Source organism: Miniopterus natalensis, chromosome 3 (genome assembly GCF_054644295.1).
Source record: "Miniopterus natalensis isolate mMinNat1 chromosome 3, mMinNat1.hap1, whole genome shotgun sequence".
Lineage (NCBI taxonomy): Eukaryota > Metazoa > Chordata > Mammalia > Chiroptera > Miniopteridae > Miniopterus > Miniopterus natalensis.
In genome coordinates, this window is record NC_142083.1 from 20,418,196 (window position 1) to 20,437,754 (window position 19,559).

Here is a 19,559-nt window from a genome sequence, read left to right on the forward strand (position 1 = left end):
TGTCGTAATTTGTTAAAAAGTCACACGCAACTAATTGAGTGTTATACAAAGGATCAAGATCAATTGAGGTCACCTAGGGAAAGAGCCTGTGTCGCCAGAGAAGGTGGCCCCTGTCTGAGGTCTGAGCAAAGTCCCACAGAGGAGGAGATGGCCTCAAAGGGAAACAGGATGGGCCAGAGGAGTGTGGGGGAGTGGATTTTAACATCCGCACAGCTGTAATGCTTACACTCATTTATATTTCCCATTTTGCCCACTCAGTCATAAAATTGAAAAAGAAAATAAACACTGAGTCCTTCCCACCTTTGGTGAGCCTACTAGAATATTTCCTGGCTTGGCAGAGCGTAGTGCGGGAGATAATTTTCATGTTTGCAAAAGATTGAGGCTTTGTATCATTTCTTTTTTCACGTAAGAATTTGAAAATAAATATGAAAACCAGGTCATTACCATATCTTAACAATCCAGCCATGCAGGCAGTTCTCAAATTATCAAAAATCTGTTTTTATGTCACTTGCTCTGACAAATTCTTTCCTGTATGAGCACATTCACATGAGATAAACGTAGTCATAAAGAAACTGATGGATAGGGTAAAATCGAATAAAAGGTATTTTTTGGACATTCCATGTTATTTTATATTAGTTTTAGGTGTACGGCAGAGTGGTTAGACATTTATGTAACTTACGAAGTGACCCCCCGGCTTGATATGTCTAGTACCCACGTGGCACCATACATAGAGTAAAAGAAGTTTTAAACTTAAAAATAGAGCAGAGATGCATGTTTTCTATAAGCAGTAACTGTAAATGAGGCAATTCGTTTAAAATCTCAACTTTTGTTGGATTTTCATAAGAGACTTTGCCTTGCATAGCCTTTGACTTTCCTATTCTATGGGAGAAGGCAGGAAAATGCTCTGGGAAATGCAACAGTCACGAAAAGAGGCCTCTGACTGGGATTTCAACAGACTGAGAGCCACACAGAGAAAGATAAAACCCTAAAATTTTTTGAATTGCAAATGAGAAGTGGTCAATGGAAGAAAGAGATATGAGGAAGCAAATGTTCTGTCACCTCAAATTACTCCAGAATCCTTCCCTCCTCTTCTGACCTCTGGCCGTTGCCAGAGCAATTGGATGTTGGGACCCACCCTGGGGCTGCGGCCTGAAACTGTGCTCTCCCTTCAGGGCCTAGTGTGATCCTTTCTTTTGTTCCTTCAGAACTTCTAGAAGTTACCGGAGTCAATACTTTTCCCAGTCCTGCCCTGTGCACAGCTGTGCACGAGAGCCAGGGCCAGCCCCAGCCATTCCTGCTCGGTACCTTACTTACCTTCTGTCCCGTTATCCTTCCTGGACATTCCGCCTGGTTGTGGTGGAACAGGAGAATGCTAGCGCTGGTAGTTAGTAAGACTTCAACAGGAAACCAGTCAGCAGGAAAGGCACAGGACAGAAAACTGTGCAATGAACTCAAAATTCTGAACTTAAATACTTGTGTGTAGTTCCCCCTTTTATATGAGAAAAATCAGTCACTTTGAAAGTAAGATTAAGCAGTTATTTTATACCCATCTCAGGAGACCAATGTCGCAGAATCCTAAAACTAACAAAAAGAGATGCACTGACACCGGACTTCTGCTTCTGGAAGCTGGAGCAGAGACTTTTCCTACCCCACCCCCCACACCACTAAAACCCCTGGACATTCCACATGGAACACGCTCAAGAAGTCTGCAAGGTGAAGAGAAGAAACAGCCCACTGAGGGGCCTCGGGAACCCCAGGTGGCGAGTCCTATGGCATTTCTCCTCGCCTCTTCTCCCAATCTTGGAGCTGGAGGAGCTGCAAGTTGGAAATGCCAATGGATGCAGACAACTTAAGTCCAAACGAAACTCTGCTCTCTCTAGACAAAGGAGCAGGAAAGGGGCAGCCTTGGGAGACAGAAAGCTTTTAGACAGTAACCTCTCTACTCTAGCCAGACAACGCAGAAAACTGGTGGCTCGCACCTCCACCAGCAAAGACCAAGAGGGCGCCTGCATCTCCACCATTGCCAGGTTGTGATGGGGCACCCCGAACCCCTGGGTGCCCCACTGCTGCAAGTGGGATTTTTTGGGGAGCCTACATTTCCATATCCAATAACGGATTGGAAGACTCATCATAGTAAAAGGTATCAATTCTCACCAAATTCATATGATTTAATGCAATTTCTTTCACTTTGGGTGGTATATACATGTATAGAAATGTATTGAGCTATATACTTATGACTTGTATACTTGTAAGTTAAGTCACCCACACACATACCTCACTCCCACACTTGGAGCATTCTTTCAGTCCCACGAATTATTTTTGTCCCCCAAATTATCTCAAAAGGTAGTTGAAAGGATCTTTCCTTCCAGTGGTCTAATATCCTTTGGATTAATGCTTGCTAAAAGATGATGCTTATAACTTATTATAAATTGTGGTGGCCGTGTGACCCATTCTGGGGCCTGAGACCACACTCAAGTGCTGTTGCAGTGGACTGAAACCAACCTTGCATTTCTGTCCCCCAGGAGCCCACCAAGCCATTGGTGCATTAGGGAAAGTAAGTGTCCCATGCCCTGGCTTAGGGTCTCAGGGCAAATACTGTCCTTTCATGCCTCTCTTACCTTCAGGATTTCAGCAAACAGATGAAATGAGTCTTCTTCACGTCTCCCAGTACAAGGTGATGCCCTGTGGGGTTGGGGTCTTCACAGGTACAGGATCTTTGGTTTGCTTGGAACACTGGTGCTTGAACCTAAGCGCTTGGTTCTCTTCAATCCATCGGGATGTTTATTCCCTCTGCTCCGATTCTACATCCATCAAGAAACAGGGCACCTTAGATATTCCAACCAGTGTAGCCCCCCTGTGAATAGTTGACATTCTGGTTTATACACCATATGTCTGGGTTCTGAGAACCAGCCTGCAGGAGCCTCACCAACTCCCATTTCTGGCTGTGTTCAGCCGATTCCCAATCCACAATATTCCCCCCTGCAGTCTCCCACCCCAGGCCCATGAGAGGCCAATCCTTCAGTCTCTCCCTCAGATAGCTCTTTCTTTTTGATTCAACAGTGATCAATTTAAATAAAAGGCCTAACACAAAAATCAGGCAAATATGTTTAATTTTTTAAAATAACTGATGGCAAAATAAAATATTTACATCACATCATACTGTGTAAACATGTAAGGTCTCTGTACAAAGAAATATACATGCAAAATAATGTAAAAATTTAACTGAAATAATAAAAGAAACAATACACAAATAAAAGTTGTGAGGTTACGAATACACATCCAGTTTTGAATCCAAATTCTTTTAAAAAGTTTCTGTACAATTTTACAAGAAACAAACAAACAAAACCCAACAAAAGAATAAATAAAATACATTGGAAGTTGCAAAGCTTAACTACGCCACTTTATGGCTCAAGAAACAGGTGTCTGTCTGGCTTGGGAAGCGGGCGGGACTCTGTTTTAGTGTATTTCACACAATAAAGATAAAAAGACATCCAGAAAACGTCAAGCATGCCCAGATACCCAGCGTCTTTGTTGAAGGCCTCCCCACACCAGCGCTAATCCTGCCACAGTGACGCAGACATGGGACGCCAGCCTCAAGGCTGCTAGTGCTTAATTGGCTTTTATTTCTTACCAAAAGCTCAAAGTCCAGCCAATTTTGTACAGAAAGTTGAATGTCAAAAAGTCTAAAAAGTAGTAAATGTCCAGACTGATTTTGGGAAAAAATAATAATACTTTGGCATTCTGAATAATAGCATAATAAATTTTAAAACATTACCCTATTATCCAGTTTTATATTCAGAGTATGAAATCACTTTTTACAGTCCTCAAAAACCGACAAATTTCACGAAGAGTTAAGTCTCCTTGAACGAATGGCACAGGGCTGTGATCCCCCACCCCCCGCCCCACCCCAGACACACACACAAAACCATAAAGCTCACCGTACGAAGTATGTGCTTTTTCTATATATTTATTACAGGTACAACAGAGGTCTTCATAAATAGTTGCATAAAATGTTAAAGCCACAACATTGCACATGATATGAAATAAAACCAAAAAAACCCCAATGAGTGCATTTACAGTATTTTCATTTGACTGTATACTGCTCAACAATCTGATTGACGGTTTGGGGGTGGGGTAGCGGGGCAGTGCCCAACCCGATGTCCACAGTGGATGGGCAGAACCCTCTGACCCCCAAAGGAAGCCCAGGCAGAGGGCAGGGAGTGGGAGAAAGGCAGGTGGGGAAAGGACAGACTGAAGGCAGGACCAGTCTTATATACAAGTAAGGCCTACATTTCATCAGAGCAAAACAATTCATTCTATTTTTATGCAAAAGTCTGAGGTTGAATGCACGTTGCAGAAGCCTGGTCTGGCGTCCCCAAGAGACACGCACAGACCAGGCCTCTGGAAAAGCTCAGAGCCAGGTGGATGCCAAGCTCTGGACCAGACTGGGGGGACGGCCTCCGCTGGGGTGAGTCTTCCCCAGGTGTCCGGTATATCTCTGTTTTGTTCGTTAACACCAGTGGTTGAACATAGGCATTTCATTTCCTTGAATAAGTCTTGTAAAATGTTAAATTTGCAAAATTCTACTTGTGTTTGTTTAAAAAAGTTTTATTTTTTTGCAGAAACCTGAATAAAAGACTGTGACACAGCATTGCTGTCTCCGCTCTCAGAGTGCAAGAGAAGGTCCTCCACCCCAGCACGGCTGGCAGCCCGTCCCCAGCACGCCGAGCACAGCTCGCTCGGAGCGCGAGTTTCACACGATGAACGCACGGCAGCTGAGCAGTTGTGTTGGCTCGTGTTTCTTTTCGAAATTCAAATTAACAGCTGATTGGCAGGTGAAAGAGAATGAGAAAGAACTTCAGGACAGGTCAAACCCTAGGCAAAAGCCTGCTCTGCAGGAAGTTTTTAACGCTACGGATGGGTCGAACATCGTTCTGGTGTTTGCGCCGCTCAATGAAGGAGGTCAGTCTGGACGTGTCGAGGACGCCCGCGCCTTTGCCGTTGCCGTGGCCCGCCTGCAGCCACTGCTCCTGGAGGGCCAGCGCAGCCGAGGGACGCTTGGCAGGGTCCTCCTGCAGGAGGAAACACACGAAGTCCTTGGCCTTCTGGCTCACGCCTTTAAAGTAGTCATCTGGGAAACTAAAGTCTAGTCGGCAAATGTTCAGGCAGGTCTCTTCCACGCTGTCGTCCAGGAAGGGGGACACGCCACTGAGAAGTACATATGTGAGCACTCCAACGCTCCACGTATCCGAGGTCAGGGAGACCGGGTTCCCAAGGATGATTTCGGGGGCTGCGAATTCGGGGTTCCCCAGTAACTGGTGGATGTAGTAGGTGGTGTTGAGTTGGACAGCATCTCCAAAGTCGGCCAGTTTAATTGTCGGCTTGGCTGAACTCTGATCCACCAGGATGTTTTCGGGCTAGAAGACAGGACAAGGCAACTGTCATTTTCATCAGCTTTAACCTTAACCTTATGCCTGATGCTCACCAGAGCCTGTGAGGTCGACTGAAACAAGCTTGTCAAGTACAGAACAGGGTGACGCTCTTAGCACGCAGGCCCGCGGGAGGAGGGAAGAGCTGCAACAGAGGCGTCGCTGCCGCGATGTGGCTTAGACCAGCCCTCTCTGGAGGTCAGTGTGAAGCAGTGAGTGGGTTAAATATGCCCGTTTATGAAGCTGGGTGTTCATTTTCCCTCTCAGCACTGAGAGCAATACTCGCCCTTCCTTCCTCCATCAGCACGGAGCCAGCCCACCAGGCCAGCAAAACTCAGAACTTCCAGAAATCTCATGAAATGTATGAAGCTCATATCACTGAAAGCAAACTCTTACAAAAACAGAGATTGGAAATCAGTGTCCTCCAACGTGTCCCCAGTCCCCCTGGGGCACCTGGCCTGGATTCAGAGAATAAGGAAACAGGCTCCTGTAGGTCGTGGCCAAGCCGGGGTCAGACATGCTGTCCCGGGAGCCCACTCACCTTTAGGTCCAGGTGTGCGATCCTGCAGTTGTGAAGGTATCGGACGGCTTCCAGAACCTCCCCCAGATACGCCCTGATCTTCCCTTCGGTGAGGTTTCCCCATCGCACCACACAGTCCAGGAGACGTCCCTGGTCAGCCCTGCAGAGGTAGGAGGGTGTTCAATTGTCATCACGGTGCAGAGTCACTTTGGAGACCTTTCTGATCTGATACAAAACACACACACCATCTCTGTGCCCCACTGCTAATGTTCTACCAGCGTTTCAGGACTCTACCTCCACCTGAAAGCACAGCTGGATCGAGAGGGTGATTTCTTGTTAACATCACTGTGGAGATGCATGTGGGGGTCAGGACAGCTCAACCCTTAGAGGAAACTGGGAGGCTCCCACCCAGCTGGCTCCACTCAAACCCCACCTCCAGGATGTGCAGAAACCGCGTGGGAATCTGCTGAAGGAGGGAGTGAAGTGATACTACCCTCCTGAGCCTTAGTATCACCATCTGTATAATGGGTACAGATGATGTAAGTGGAGGCAGACAATAAGGCAATATAGTAAGTGCTGCACGATGGTCTCGAAAGTCTTCCTTCTGTGAATTCACTTCGAATATTTAAGAAAAACTTATATACAAAAAATAAATAAAAATAAATAAAAAACATTTACACAGAGCTGCCCACGTGCTGGAGACGAAATACTTTCTATCAATTCACTTAATCCTCTGAGTGTTTTATTGTCCCCATTTTACAGACGAGGAAACGGAGGCACAGAGAAGGTATGTAACTTTCCCAAGGTCGCACAGCTCCTAAGTGAAGGCTGGAGCTGCAATGAGGTGGTGTGGCTCCGGCCTTTATGAACATTGGTCTATGGTGCCCTCTTTGTTTTCAAAACAGAAACTTATAGGAAGACCAGCCACTTGTCTGGTAATGGAGAGTAATCAAGGAGAATTTGATAGTAATTTTATGAAGATAAATCCTATTAACGCTATGGTGAGACCAAAACATTTAGTTTCCCATCAAAAAGAACTGACAGCTAAATGCACCGAAACTTCTAAACCAGAAATGGAGGTCTCAGAGATTTTTGACGAAGACTTCAGGACAGTTCTTGTGAAAACCCCCAGGGAAGATGGGCGGTTCTTAGTAATCATGCTCTAGGGCTAGAAAGGACCCAGCCAGGCACTGAGGCCCACAGGGGCCAGGTCTCTTCTTGGACATCATTTTAGCCCCGCAACAACTGTCTGAAGTAGCTGAGGTTTTAAAGGATGACGAGGCCCCGCGTCCACAGACATGCCCTTTGCACAGGATGATCAGCCTCGGCGAGGGCCTGCCATCCTCCCTTCCACCACCTGACAGCTCTGCCACTCCAGAGACAGCCTGAGCGGGCCCATGACGACCACGTTCCAGCAGAGGTTTTGGTGGCGCAGCCCTGGGCAGGCAGACCCTCCTGAAACGTCCCCTCCCAGGCCTGCTGGTGCCACTCAGCCCTGCGTCAGCCTTGCCCTCTGAAGGCTGCGGGGTGGAGGCACTAACAAATTCTTAAATAAAAAAAACAAGAAGCAGAAAATAAGAACGCCTCCTAAAAAGGAGGAGTAGGATTAAACAAAAAGTAAATGCTGAGATGTGTCACAGACCAGAATGTTCTAGGGGCAGGGCTTCCCAGTGCCGGCCTTACTGATAGTTGGGGTGTCCTGTGCCCTGCAGGACATGAGCAGCATCCCTGGCCCCCACCCTCTAGATGCCAGCAGTACCTCTATCCTGAGTTGTGACACTAAAAAGTCTCCAGACACTGACAAATGTCCCCTATGGGACAAAACTGCCCCAGTGGAGGACTCTCAGCTCACAGCTCTTACACTCTTTCTTTTGAAATAACAACCATTTACTGAGATGGCCCACAGGGCCCAGTACCTCAGGGACCAGTGGGGCTGCTCTGGTTGGAGGTGACCCTCCAGAAGGTGATCTTTGGGCGAGGAGCATCTTCCCAACCCTAACTTCTAATCACCCCTCAGCGGGGGTGGGCAGGAGCTCTGAAGGGCAGGACTGGCCCCGGTGCTGAGCTTAATGCCTGAAGCATCAGACAGAGCAGGAGGCAGGGAGCCTACCCCAGGGTGTGCATCGTCAGAGGCCTGGAGTTCTCAGCACCCTTAGGGACCAGGTAGCGTCTCCAGGTTGGTTGAGACCCAGCAGGAGCTGGATGGTGATGCTAGACTTGCTGCTCCCTCATGGGACAGCACATACTAAAGACTGTTTTCCTTCTACATTTACTGGAAAGCTCTAAAACTGTTGTCTGAAAGTAGACATATATTTTAGAAGTTCTGTGGATCCTAAAATCCTGATTTCTACCTGAAACCACAATGAAACACTTGAAGTTGAGGCAGAGGGTTACAAAGAGGAGGAAAGTCTGGGTGTACACACATTTCCAAAACCAGGACGTAGCTGGTGGGGGTCTCGAAGGTGTCAAGGAGGCCGACGAGGAGCGGGTGCTGGACGTTCTGAAGGACGCCAAGCTCGTGGGTGACCTGGTCACGCTTCATCAGCTTCTTGTTCACAAACTTAGTGGCCACGGCTCGCTTGGTTCCTTTCTGATCACATTTCTTAACGACAGAGAATCTGCCCCTGGAAAACAGGTTGAAAATGTGGCACTGGGTCAAAATTCTCTTGGAACCTAAACTGCGAATGTCTCTGTTACATCCTCAATGTTTAGTAGTGAACAGGGTTTACAGGTTGCATTGCAAATGTAATACCTATAACTTCCAATGCTGGCAAACACACAGTTTCTCTTTATTAGTCTATTGCTACAGTGAGTTACATCCCATTCTGTTGCTCTGTTGAGAGGGGCTCCGGATCGTACCTGCCAAGCTCAGCCACTTCGCTGTAGAAGGAGTCAAAGTTGTCTTTCCAGGTCACCATGATCCCATCACTCCCTGGACCTGTAAGAGAGCACCTGCCCTGAGCTCCGTTTATGCAGCAAAGAAGTCTACAGACCTTGAGCTCAAGGAAGGGACAGGAGGACACACCCAGCAGAAAGGATGTTAGGGTCCGAGACAGGCACAGAGCATGCAGGGGCCTCAACCACACTCCGCCTTCCCTTACTTCCCTTTCACTGGTATCCACACGAACCAACTTAGATTAGACTCTTGGAGCCAAAGCGTGAACTGAGTAATTATACCAAAGAGAAACTGGATACAAGAATGTGTTTTGAGAACTCAGAGCACAGAAGGCACCTTGTTCCAACCCAGAGGCTCAAGTGACCATGGCCGTGGTCAGAGGCCTGACCTTGTGAGCGGTGCCCAGAGGTCAGCCACCCTGGGACGTCCCAGAGAATGCAGTTTGCTACTTGCAGCTCTTGTTTGAAAGGCCCACAGTGACACATTGTCCTATGTTTCTGGCTGTGTTGGGGGCAGGGGGACTCTAGACTTGAGTTTTCAGCTCAGGAGTGCGGCTCACCTAGAACCCTCAGGCTGGCCGAACACGAGGCGGAGCCCATGTCGTTCACAGCGACACACGTGTAGATGCCGTCGTCTTCTGTGGTCACACCGACGATCTTCAGAGCTGCCTCTCCCAAGTCACTGCCGCACAGGTGGGAACAAAGCTGTGTCAGAAAGGCCCAGCCTCCCAGTTGGCAGCCCCTAACCTCTCTCCTTCAGGGTCACAGAAAAGTAGGAGCTCAAGGACTGGTGAGGAATTTCAAATGCAGTTTTAATTTTAGTTGCACACCCGGATATGAAATGTTCCCCATGGGCAGTGTCCTAGTGCAAAAGGCGACCATGGGTCTCGATGATGTCGCTCACAGTGACACTAGCCTGCGAAACCGACCCGTGAGTGAGCCTTCTCACCTGTAGGAGATGCTGTAGTGGCCGTCGTTGTTCAAGGTGTTGTGTTCAGGGCCCTTCCAGGTGATCGAGGCCTTTGGGCGTCCACAAACTCGACATCTAAGAACAACGGTCTCCCCTGTCTCACACGTGACCTCACTCAAGGGAATGACGAATTCTGGGGGAACTGCAGGAGAAAGGAGTCAGGACTGTGGGTCCTCTGGGCTGCGCCCCACGCCCCCCACAGCTTCCCTAACACATAGATGGGACCTCAGGTGCTGCCTGAGGAGCTCCACAGAAAACCCGTTTCCCCAGGCTATGCTTGAGTGTTCTGAGACATGCCCCTGGACCACAACCTGTAAGACCAGAAGGAACGACTGTACACTCACCGTCATAAATGTAGTTGGGATTGAGAAGCTGAAAGGGAAAAAGCACACAGGTATTAACCCAAAACACAGCCTATTTTGAGATACAGGACTTTCATTCCAAAGCTACAATTATTGTTGAAAGAAGAGCAGAAATATGACTTAGTTGGCCCCATTTCATTCACAATCAACCACATTTTCACTCCTTTAAACACATGTGAAGCTTCCTGTCGTAAGAATTTGGGTGAATTTAAAACACAAGTGCTGCTTAAACTCAGAGATGTACAGTTTTCCCATCCCATGAGCTGAGTCCAGCCATCCCTGGACCCCTTCCTTCTGCAGAGTGGCCTGTGTCCTGACCCAGGGTCCCCAGATTCCCATTAGGGGGTATTTTCTTTTTCTCCAGGCACCCCCCATCGCCCCACTTAAAGCAATGTGATTATAAAGAGTGAAGCTGATTGGAGCCAGGAATTTTTTTTTTTTAAATCCTCACCCAAGGATATGTTTTTATTGATTTTCAGAGAAGGGGGGGAGGAGAGGCACATAGACTGGTTGCCTCCCATAAGTGCCCTGACCTGGGATGGAACATGCAACCTAGGTATGCGCCCTGATCAGGAATCGAACCCACAATCCTTTGGGGTACAGGACAATGCTCCAACCAATTGAGCCACCAGGCAGGGTGAGCTAGGGAAATTTGCTAGAGTGAATGAACTTGTTCCTCGGCATCTAGTCACTTCCCCTGTGGTCTGAGGAGGGCACTGAAGGAAGTCTGAGCCACAGCTGCTTTGCACTGTCTGCTTCCGAGAATCTAGTCTCTGCTTCTACTGGAAACCTAACAGTGCCCTTTGTAAAAGCCAGGCATGCACCTGGCGAGGTGTCCACGTGTATACCTGCCTCCTTAGAATACACGCGTGTGCCTGTGCCAGCCAGCACCATCCCCAAGAGCCCTCTGCAAAGCCCCACAGGATCTGCCGGCGGGGCAGAGGGAGGCGGCGTGGTGGGTGCCAAGCAAGCCTGGGGCCCTGGTCAGGAGCTGCTTCCCTCCACAATGCTCTGGGGCCAGCGCCAGCACCTCCTGCCGCCCAGGAACGACACAGACTCTGACATGGGTTCCGGGAAATGCCTGTACTCACCTTCACAGATACCTTGTTGCTGAGCCCTTCCCGTGATTTCCGATAACCGTTCTCTAACTTGCCTTCCCGTTTGCCGTCTTTATCTTTTTTCTCAGATTTTTTCCTTAAACGGAGTGCTGTGTGCCAAGATGTTGACTTCCTAGGGGGAAATCAATGCATTGTTCGTATTCTGCCTTTCCCATGTTCAGCAAATGATTCCAGAAAGCGCTGGAGAAAAGCGGACTACTCAACTTATGCAGGCATAATAGGGTGGCAGAGAAAACTGCAGTAACAGTGATCTCTGCTAAGAACACTTTCCTGTGATTCTCAATAACCAGGAGATAAAACCAACACTTGCTTAAATCAAATTTTAAGGATTAAAATACAAAGGTGCCTGTGATGGTTAACTTCACTGGATGATCAGCAATTTGGTCAAACATTATTCTGGGTGTTTCTGGATGAGATTAACATTTTAATTAGTAAAGTCAATTGCTCTTCATGCAGTGGTGGGCCTCATCCAATCAGCTGAAGGCCCAACTAGAACAAAAAGACTCGCCTCTTTGAGCAATAGGAAAAACTCTGTAGCAGAATGCCTTCAGATTTCATGTGCACTATCAGCTCCCTGGGTCTCCAGCCTGCTGGCCCACACTGCAGATTTGGACTGGTCAGCCTCCATAACCGCATGAGCCAATTCCTTACAATAAACCTCCTCTCTCTCTCTCTCCATGCACACACACTTGATTCCATTTCTCTAGAGAACCCTAATATAGGGCCTAAGAATATTTTTGGAGGAAACAAAGTATAAAATTGGAATTCTTAACCAATGTACTAGAATAAAATATTTCTGTGTATCAAGGGAAAACAAGACAAGAGATTGTCATGGGAGATCCACTCTCTGTAGCCTGAATTCAAGCCCGGCCTCCCTGGGGGTGGGTGAGGGGGGTGATGAGGGGCTTGAGCTGAGCCCAGACGCACAGCTTGGGACTGGGGTGCCATGCTTCCCAGAAGCCATGGGCTAGCCTTGACCACCACCAGAGATATTCAAGGAGAGGGAAGTTTTTTATTTAATCCAGCACTTCAGTTTTCTTTTTTAAAATAATACTTAATGAAGAAAAATTGTTTTCAAGTTTCTTCACTGAATTAACCTTCCAGTGTACATAAGGTAAGATACTTTATATCTTTACCTGCAGCGTACAGAACGAGTAGCTTCATTGATGTACACCAAGAATGAGTTAGGTGTCCCCTGCCTCCCGACATCCAGGGACTAAAATATCATCAAGGTCTTTCTAGTGCCTCGAAAAAGTCATGTGCGTGAGTGCAGGTAATTAGAAGGACCCACAGAACAAGTCTGAGATGGAAGGCCATCTTCACTTTGGAGGTCCATGCAGTGCTTGGTGAGGAACTTGAACTAAGAGAAAGGAGCAGGGCTCTCTCTCAGTGAGCTCCAGCCTCCTGGGGCCCTGCCCCCCAGGCACTCACTTGAGGGTCCCGTCGGGGTTCTCCAGGATGACTGCGCTGGTATGGCCCAGGACGAAGCCTGGAATCCAGCCCTCGGCTGCGGGGCACTGGTCCGTGGCGGCTCGGAACACCAGAAACATGTTCTGTTGATTGCTGGCCAGAATCTGAACGACCTCTCCTTGATAGACGCTGATCTCATCCTCCTTCACTGCCGTGTAATCGTGTGTCACCAGCATGGTGGAGATGTTGCTACTGCTGCTACTTTCACTCTGTAGAGGGAGAGACGGAAAGAAGAAAAGGCAGAGGGGACCTGAAATGAGGCTGGTAACGTGAACTCGCTCGTCAGCGTGGGTCAGGGCACGGCTCACCACACGCGGGACTCTCTTTAGCTACCTTTGTGCTTTTTCAATAACTGAAAGCCGGAGTTTCTCTATAAAGCAATTTAGGAGCAATCTAAAAAAAAAAATCAGTGCAATATGACACTTTGCATTTGGAAGCTTTTATTTCAGTCCGTTTTAGCCCCGACTCCTTGCACCTTCAGAGGAACGGCTCAGGTCTCGTGTTCATGCCACACTCGTTACACCTACGTCACAGGAATGCCACTGTGACCACCATGCTCATTTAAAAAGCGTTATTAAGAGCTGTCAACAGCAGCCCTTCAGCCCACTGCCTGAGCCTCACGATTCAGGTGTCCCAAAGGCACTGCCGCGTGAACACAATACCACAGAAGATCTCTGACCACCGCCGGCCGCCATGAGACTGAAGCTTCGGGAACAGACCCTCGCCAGTGAAAGCCGATCCCACACTTATCCTGCAGCCCAGCAGCACCCGATCTCCTGGGGTCACTACTGTGTCTTCTTCGGTGTCCAGTACCGCGACTGACACGCAGCAGGCACTCGATACGCATTCAGTAACTCAGTCAATGAGGCAAGGCGGCAAAAGTAAGACGACGATAATTTCTGAAGGCCACCTACCCGGGCCCACAAGCTGAGTGGTACTGGCTGGCAAGTAGGAGACAAAATGGCAGTATTTGTCATTTGTCCCAGGCTGTCATCTACCAAGTGACCTATTTATTCCAGGGGAGTAGGAGGAGGGAGCTGAGACCACTGCCAAATGCTGAGCTATATCCTGCTCAACTCCCTCTATCAAGAGTGGGGACATGGGGAAGGCACCGGGTGCCCTGCTCCCGTTGGCCTGTTCTCAGAGGCTTCTACCAATGATGCCGTCTAGACGTGCGTGGATCCCTGGGCCTCTGCTGGGCTCTTGGATGCCTGGGACAGATCCTGGGTCAGTGCAGATGTGACTGTCAGACAACCCTGCCACACGCCTGTCAGTCCTGGGCTACTGTCGGGATGGCCGGGGCAGATGGCTGACCGCTGTCAACCAGCCAGCACACTGGAAATCCGGGGGCCAGGCTCTGAATCTAGGCCGTGGGGATGTTTAAATGGAACACACCGGAGGGCCGAGCTGTCACTCCTGTCTCATCGAGGGCACTGCTGTGAGTTCCTGCCCCTCACGGAGGCCTGCGCTGTCCTTGCTGAGCTCTGGCCTGTGCATACTCATTTATACAGTTTTATCCTTTTAGTGTGTATTTTAGTGTTCTGGATTATATAGCAACAGTCAATAGTTTTGGGATTAAAAAGCCAAATTTACTACAAAACATAAACAAAAAGCAACCTCTGTGGCACAGCCGCCTCTCATAATTTGAGTATTTTCCCACAATCATAATAGCTATTGGTATTTTCTGAATACTTCCTATTACCAGGCTAAGTATTAGGCATCTAAAATCCATCTAATTTTACTCTCAACCACCTCGCCAGTGGGCAGCATCATCACCCTCACGGAGCGGGAGGTTCGGGGTGCGCACGCGTCACCTGGCCTGAGAAAGGCAGGGCCGCGCTTCTACTGCTGCCACGGTGGGCGCATGCAGGGAGGCTGTGCATCCACACTTGGGGGCTGGCGCACCCATCCCTGTTCTCTGCAGAACTTTCCAGAAGGTGCCCAGATAGAGGAGGAAGTAGAACCTGGGACATGGGTTAGGCACAACTGCTTGGCTGTGACCGCAGACAGCTCCACAGAAGTGGTCAAGAGGAAGGAGACAGCTGCCAACCAGCCAAGGGGCCGGGCAACGATTCCTTTTAAATGAAATATTTGAGTCCAGGGGCCAAATCCCCACCTGAGGCCTCTTGTTTCTGTAAGGCATTCTCACTTATCAACTCACCAAAATTTCCATGTTACCTGCCACGTAAAAAAAGTGCGAGGCAGAAGAGGCAACTTTTGCAGCCTACGCCGGGCTGGATGATGATGTGCCACACGTGACGGTGCCTTTGTCTCAGAGTGAACACCCGGGAGGGAGCCGGGTGGTGCCACTGTGCGTGGGCATCACGGGCACCCAGAGACCAGCACAGGCTCCTGAGCTGGAGCCCCTGGGCGTTCATTCTGAAACACAGGCTCGGAGAACTCTTGGGTGCTTAGGGGAAAGTGAGGAGCCCACGCAGAGGATGGGCTCACGTGCTGCTCCCTGGCTGATTTCTTAGCGGTCACAGCTGTGAGACAGGCTGCACCTGAGTGTTCAACGAGGCGCATCACTGGGCCCTCTGCACCTTCTCCTCCGGCCGAGACCGAGCGCGTTCTGACGCTCACCTGCCTACGGAGCACTGCAGACCTGACAACGGGGCCCAGTACTCTGCAGGACGCGGGAAGGTGCCCGTGACACGGATACTGGCGATGGCCACTGCAGAGGATGCCTGCCCAACCACTTGTGTTCGAGAATAAGACTCAGGGTAAATAAATGTACCAAGACCCACTTCCTAACATCTTCCTCAATTAAATACAGAGTTTCACAAAATACATAACAACAAATAGGAGGAAAGGATAAGGCAAGTCGACCCGAACAGGAATTAACAGAAGTTCAGAGGAGAGACAGACATGCATAAGCCAGATTTTCTTTTTTATAAAGAGAGACACACACCCTTTTAGGGAAATGTATTTAAAAATTTATAAAGCAATCAAACATACACTCATTAGAACAGTTGTATCCCCTCACGCATGCCTTCAGGAAGGTGTTAAGGGTCAGGCCCTCCTCTACCGTGTAGGAATCAGTTGGGTAGGAGTGAGGCCACAAAATGGGGGGAAAACCCACCACAGCAACCCTTCTGCTTGAGATCACAACAGAGGTGACAGGCAAAATGAGGGTGAGGATGCCCGGAGCGCTGCAGTCCGCATTGCGCCCCCTGCTGGACAGAATGCCGACACGCTCCCACGCCAGCCTCCTTGGCCTCTGCTCCAGCTGCTGGCAGGAGCCCCATCTGCAGAAGCCCTAAAGCAGTCTCTCTCTTCCAGAGTGAAACTGTGGGGGGAGCAAATACTTCCACTGGAGAGATTCCTTCCCCCCATTTTGTCAGCTTAGTTTGCTTTGAGAAGCTGTTGGAAGTTTTCTTGAGGGCTTTATTTTCAGCAGATGAGTCAAAAATGCTGCAAAGATAATTTAAGGCGTAAAAGAGCACGACCAAGCAATGAGCAAAAAGCTTATAAAGTATAGGTTTCAAATTAAATAGGAGGTAGACAGCAGGGACACTGACCCCTCAAAAAAACGTGTGTGAGGAAGGCAGGGACAAAAAGGAAGTTCCCAGAGAGTCTGCTGGTCGGAAAACGGAAAAGACGTACAGATGATGCATTCAGAAGGTTAATGATCGGCTTTCCCACATTAAGGAGACACAAAGCAGAGAGCGAGTTAGTAGAGATGAGAACAGCGCCGTCCTGGAGCAGGAGGGGTTAGGAGGTGTTGGTGTGGGCTCGGGCTGGGGCCTGTCCAGGCCTGCAGGCGGCAGACACGCACACACAGAGCTACATGTGCGTCTACGTGGTCAGTGCACAGAGGACCGGAGGAGTTGATTACTGCAGTGTGGCACGGAGAGCCAGGAGTTAGTACGGAGCGGCAGCGACGGGAGGTTTAGAAGAGCTGGCGGGACAGAGGCAGTGGGGCGGGCGGGCGAAGGCTGCCAGGCGCTCTTACCCCATTGCTCTGGGTGGACTGCACGGACTGCTCACTGGCCGAGGAGCACGTGCTCATGCGGTCTGTGTCCTTGCTGGGCGCTGAATGGCGGTGCGCCTGCCGCTGGAGGGAGTCACTGTCCCCTGGGAAGGTGAAGGAGCCCGGCCGGCTGGCGGGGGAGGCGGGAATGGAGCTCCAGAAGGAGCCCCCCTTCTGCAGGGGGCTGCTGGGGGGAAAGGGCTCCTTGCCCAGTGGAGAAGGGAACATGGTGGAGAGAGGAGAGTTCAGCGGCGAGACAGCCCCGGGCCTGGGCTTTCCCAGGGGCAGGGAGCCCAGGCTACCCCGCGAGCGGCCGTCCTCTGGGTGGGCCCGTGCCTCCTTGGCATTTCCATCCTGGTTGGCACCTGCAGTGTTCCCAGTGGACTTCCTGGGGCTCTCAATCACCTTCATCTTGGGGATCTGCTCCGCTTCTCTCTCTGGACCTTCGGACTGGCCGCTGGAGGGGTGCCTGCTGAGCTGGCTGGGGCCGGCCTCCAGGGTGAGGCTGCTGCTGGGAGGAGGCAGTGAAGGGCCGGGAGTGGACATACCTGACATCTTGTCTGCCTCTGCCTGGCTTGAGGCTGCAGAGGAGACCAGCACAGGGGAGTGGTGTCGGACAGGCTGGGGGATCCGGGAGGGTCTGCTTCTGCTTGAGCTGGGGAGGCCGCTGCAGCTGCTGGGGCCACTGCTGTGGTTGCTGCCACCACTGCCAACGCTGGGGGCCCCGCCTCCACTGCCCCCACCGCCGCTGCCCCCGCTGTGGTTCCTCTGATACTCGATTGGTGATGTCAAGGCTGTAAAATATGCAAGACAGAGTAGAAAAAATCAGTGCATCGAGAAAAGCATTGTCACGGGTCAAAGAAAAAGGAAAGTGGTGTAATCCATGGGAGTGCTGGCTGTGACCCCCCAGCTGGTGTAGGGTAATCCATCACCATCCTCCTCATGACCTGTAAGCACTGGCCCACCCTGGAGGCAGCAGACGGACACCACCCACCATAAGGAAAAGGCTTCAGTGCTACCGTCTGTCTATGAACAAGGTAAACGGACTCCATGGAGAGAAGCAGGCATGTGTGCGTGGGCGGGAGCAGGAGGTGAAGGGGGCAGAAGGACAGAGTGAATGAGGACAGGGTGCGGGAGGCTTTAACTGCCCAGGAGCAGCAAGCAAACCCTCAGCCTCCTTGCCAAGTGGAAAGGAGTCAAATTGGCTGGAGGATCCCAGGCAAATTGCCAGTGTCACCGGGAGGCCCCGTGCTGCCAGGGAGACTCGCCTGGGACTTTACAGATACCAGCTGGCTCCTGCGTGGGGGAACGTTTAGTCCAGCTGCCGCAAAGAAGAACCTGGCTGGGATCTGAGGAATGCCTTGGTCGCCAGGGAGGAGGTGGGGGCATGGACCACCTCTATTTTGCAGATTGGACATGAGAGACAAGAGATGTAAAAAAGCTCCACAAACTCCCTTGGGTGATGAAGCCACCTGTCTCCCAGCTATAGTGATTTAGTTTGTTACACAATCTTTTGCAGGAAACCTCAGGAAACAGGCCAAATAAGATATATGGAAACGCTAACACAAATTCTGGAAGTGTAAAAACCTTTGAGAATACAATAATCAGACAGGCCCCCTTCCTGCCTGGGAGGCATCAGAGGCATGTGTGAAAAGCATCCTGGAACCAAATGACATTTCACAAACTCTGTCTGCCATGGCCTCTCACAAGAATAGGGGGAGGGGAAGGGGTGCTGCCTCGCCCAGAGCTCCCGCTCCATTCCTGATCTTGTCCAGTCCTCTGATACTGGTATTACCGTAACCTAGACTGAGGGTCCAGTGAACTAAACTGCTTGGCTGATTCATGCTGGCAATTTGGAGGCAGTTCATTTTACTTGAAAGAAGAAGGATCGCCCTGACCGGTGTGGCTCAGTTGGCTGGAGCGTCCTTCTGTGCATCGAAGGGTCGCAGGTTCAATTCCCGGTCAGGGCACATGCCCAGGTTGTGGGTTCGATCCCCAGTCGGGGTGCATACGAGAGGCAACCGATCAATGTTTCTCACATCGATGTTTCTCTCTCCCTCCCTCCCTTCCCTTCCCCCCTCTCTAAAGTAAATAAAAAACATATCCTCAGGTGAGGATTAAAGAGAGAAGGTAAAAGTTTAGAGATTTCCCAATAGTTACATGCCACAGACTGGTATTTAACACAGCACTTAACAACGCATTAAAAGAGATCTCACTGCATTTGCTCTACTCGCATAAGAACCGTCGTCCCCTGACCCCATACATCTAACTCTAACTGCAAATGTAAAATATGATTGGTCTACAATCTGGACAGGAGCTTGGAGTTAACACCCAGGAAGCTCATTGCTATGTGGCCCCAAATGCCGCGTGACCTTGACTTCCTCTTCTGTAAAATGGGATTAGGAGTACTTGCCACACAGAGTCGCTGTGAAGAGGGAATGAAGCAATATGTGGACAGTGCTGAGAATGGTGCCTGACAGTGAGGGCTAAGCCAGGCCTGTCATTATCATTTGTATGTGGCAAGAGCGAGAAGAGGAATAGAAACGTGTACATTAGGAAAAGAAAACATGCCCTGTGACAGAGCACACATTACCATTTAAAAAGTTGCGCTGGTTTTCTAAAATTTGGTTGATTTCATGGATCCATGTTTGCCGGACACTCGGACTGGATGAATGCAAAACGAAGGTCTCCACCACGTCACCCGTCCTCGATGTCAGAGCAAATTTACAGGGATCATTTTCCACGTTTTCTTCTAGGCAAAGGCAACTCACCTGGAAAACATTAGAGTGTTACTCCAAATGGCCCAAAGGTGGAAGCAACCC

The 19,559-nt window shown here is 49.8% G+C and overlaps 1 protein-coding gene across 3 annotated transcripts in view; it reads right to left on the reverse strand.

Annotated features, from left to right (window-relative positions):
- Window positions 1-3,093: 3,093 nt before the first annotated feature.
- The window catches only part of TRIO (trio Rho guanine nucleotide exchange factor), a 301,493-nt gene continuing 285,027 nt past the window's right edge, over window positions 3,094-19,559 (reverse strand). For 2 of the 3 annotated variants that reach the window (XM_087815342.1, XM_087815343.1), the window contains 11 exons: window positions 19,331-19,508; window positions 16,720-17,531; window positions 12,726-12,973; window positions 11,268-11,406; window positions 10,159-10,186; window positions 9,794-9,956; window positions 9,405-9,526; window positions 8,809-8,887; window positions 8,373-8,573; window positions 5,971-6,109; window positions 3,094-5,417 (listed from right to left, as the gene is read on the reverse strand). In XM_087815342.1, the coding sequence (XP_087671468.1) occupies window positions 4,869-5,417; window positions 5,971-6,109; window positions 8,373-8,573; window positions 8,809-8,887; window positions 9,405-9,526; window positions 9,794-9,956; window positions 10,159-10,186; window positions 11,268-11,406; window positions 12,726-12,973; window positions 16,720-17,531; window positions 19,331-19,508 (2,658 nt within the window). In that variant the 3' untranslated portion in view covers window positions 3,094-4,868. Of the gene's footprint in view, window positions 5,418-5,970; window positions 6,110-8,372; window positions 8,574-8,808; window positions 8,888-9,404; window positions 9,527-9,793; window positions 9,957-10,158; window positions 10,187-11,267; window positions 11,407-12,725; window positions 16,179-16,719; window positions 17,532-19,330; window positions 19,509-19,559 lie in introns of those variants that run through there. The other variant, XM_087815344.1, reaches the window with a different exon arrangement.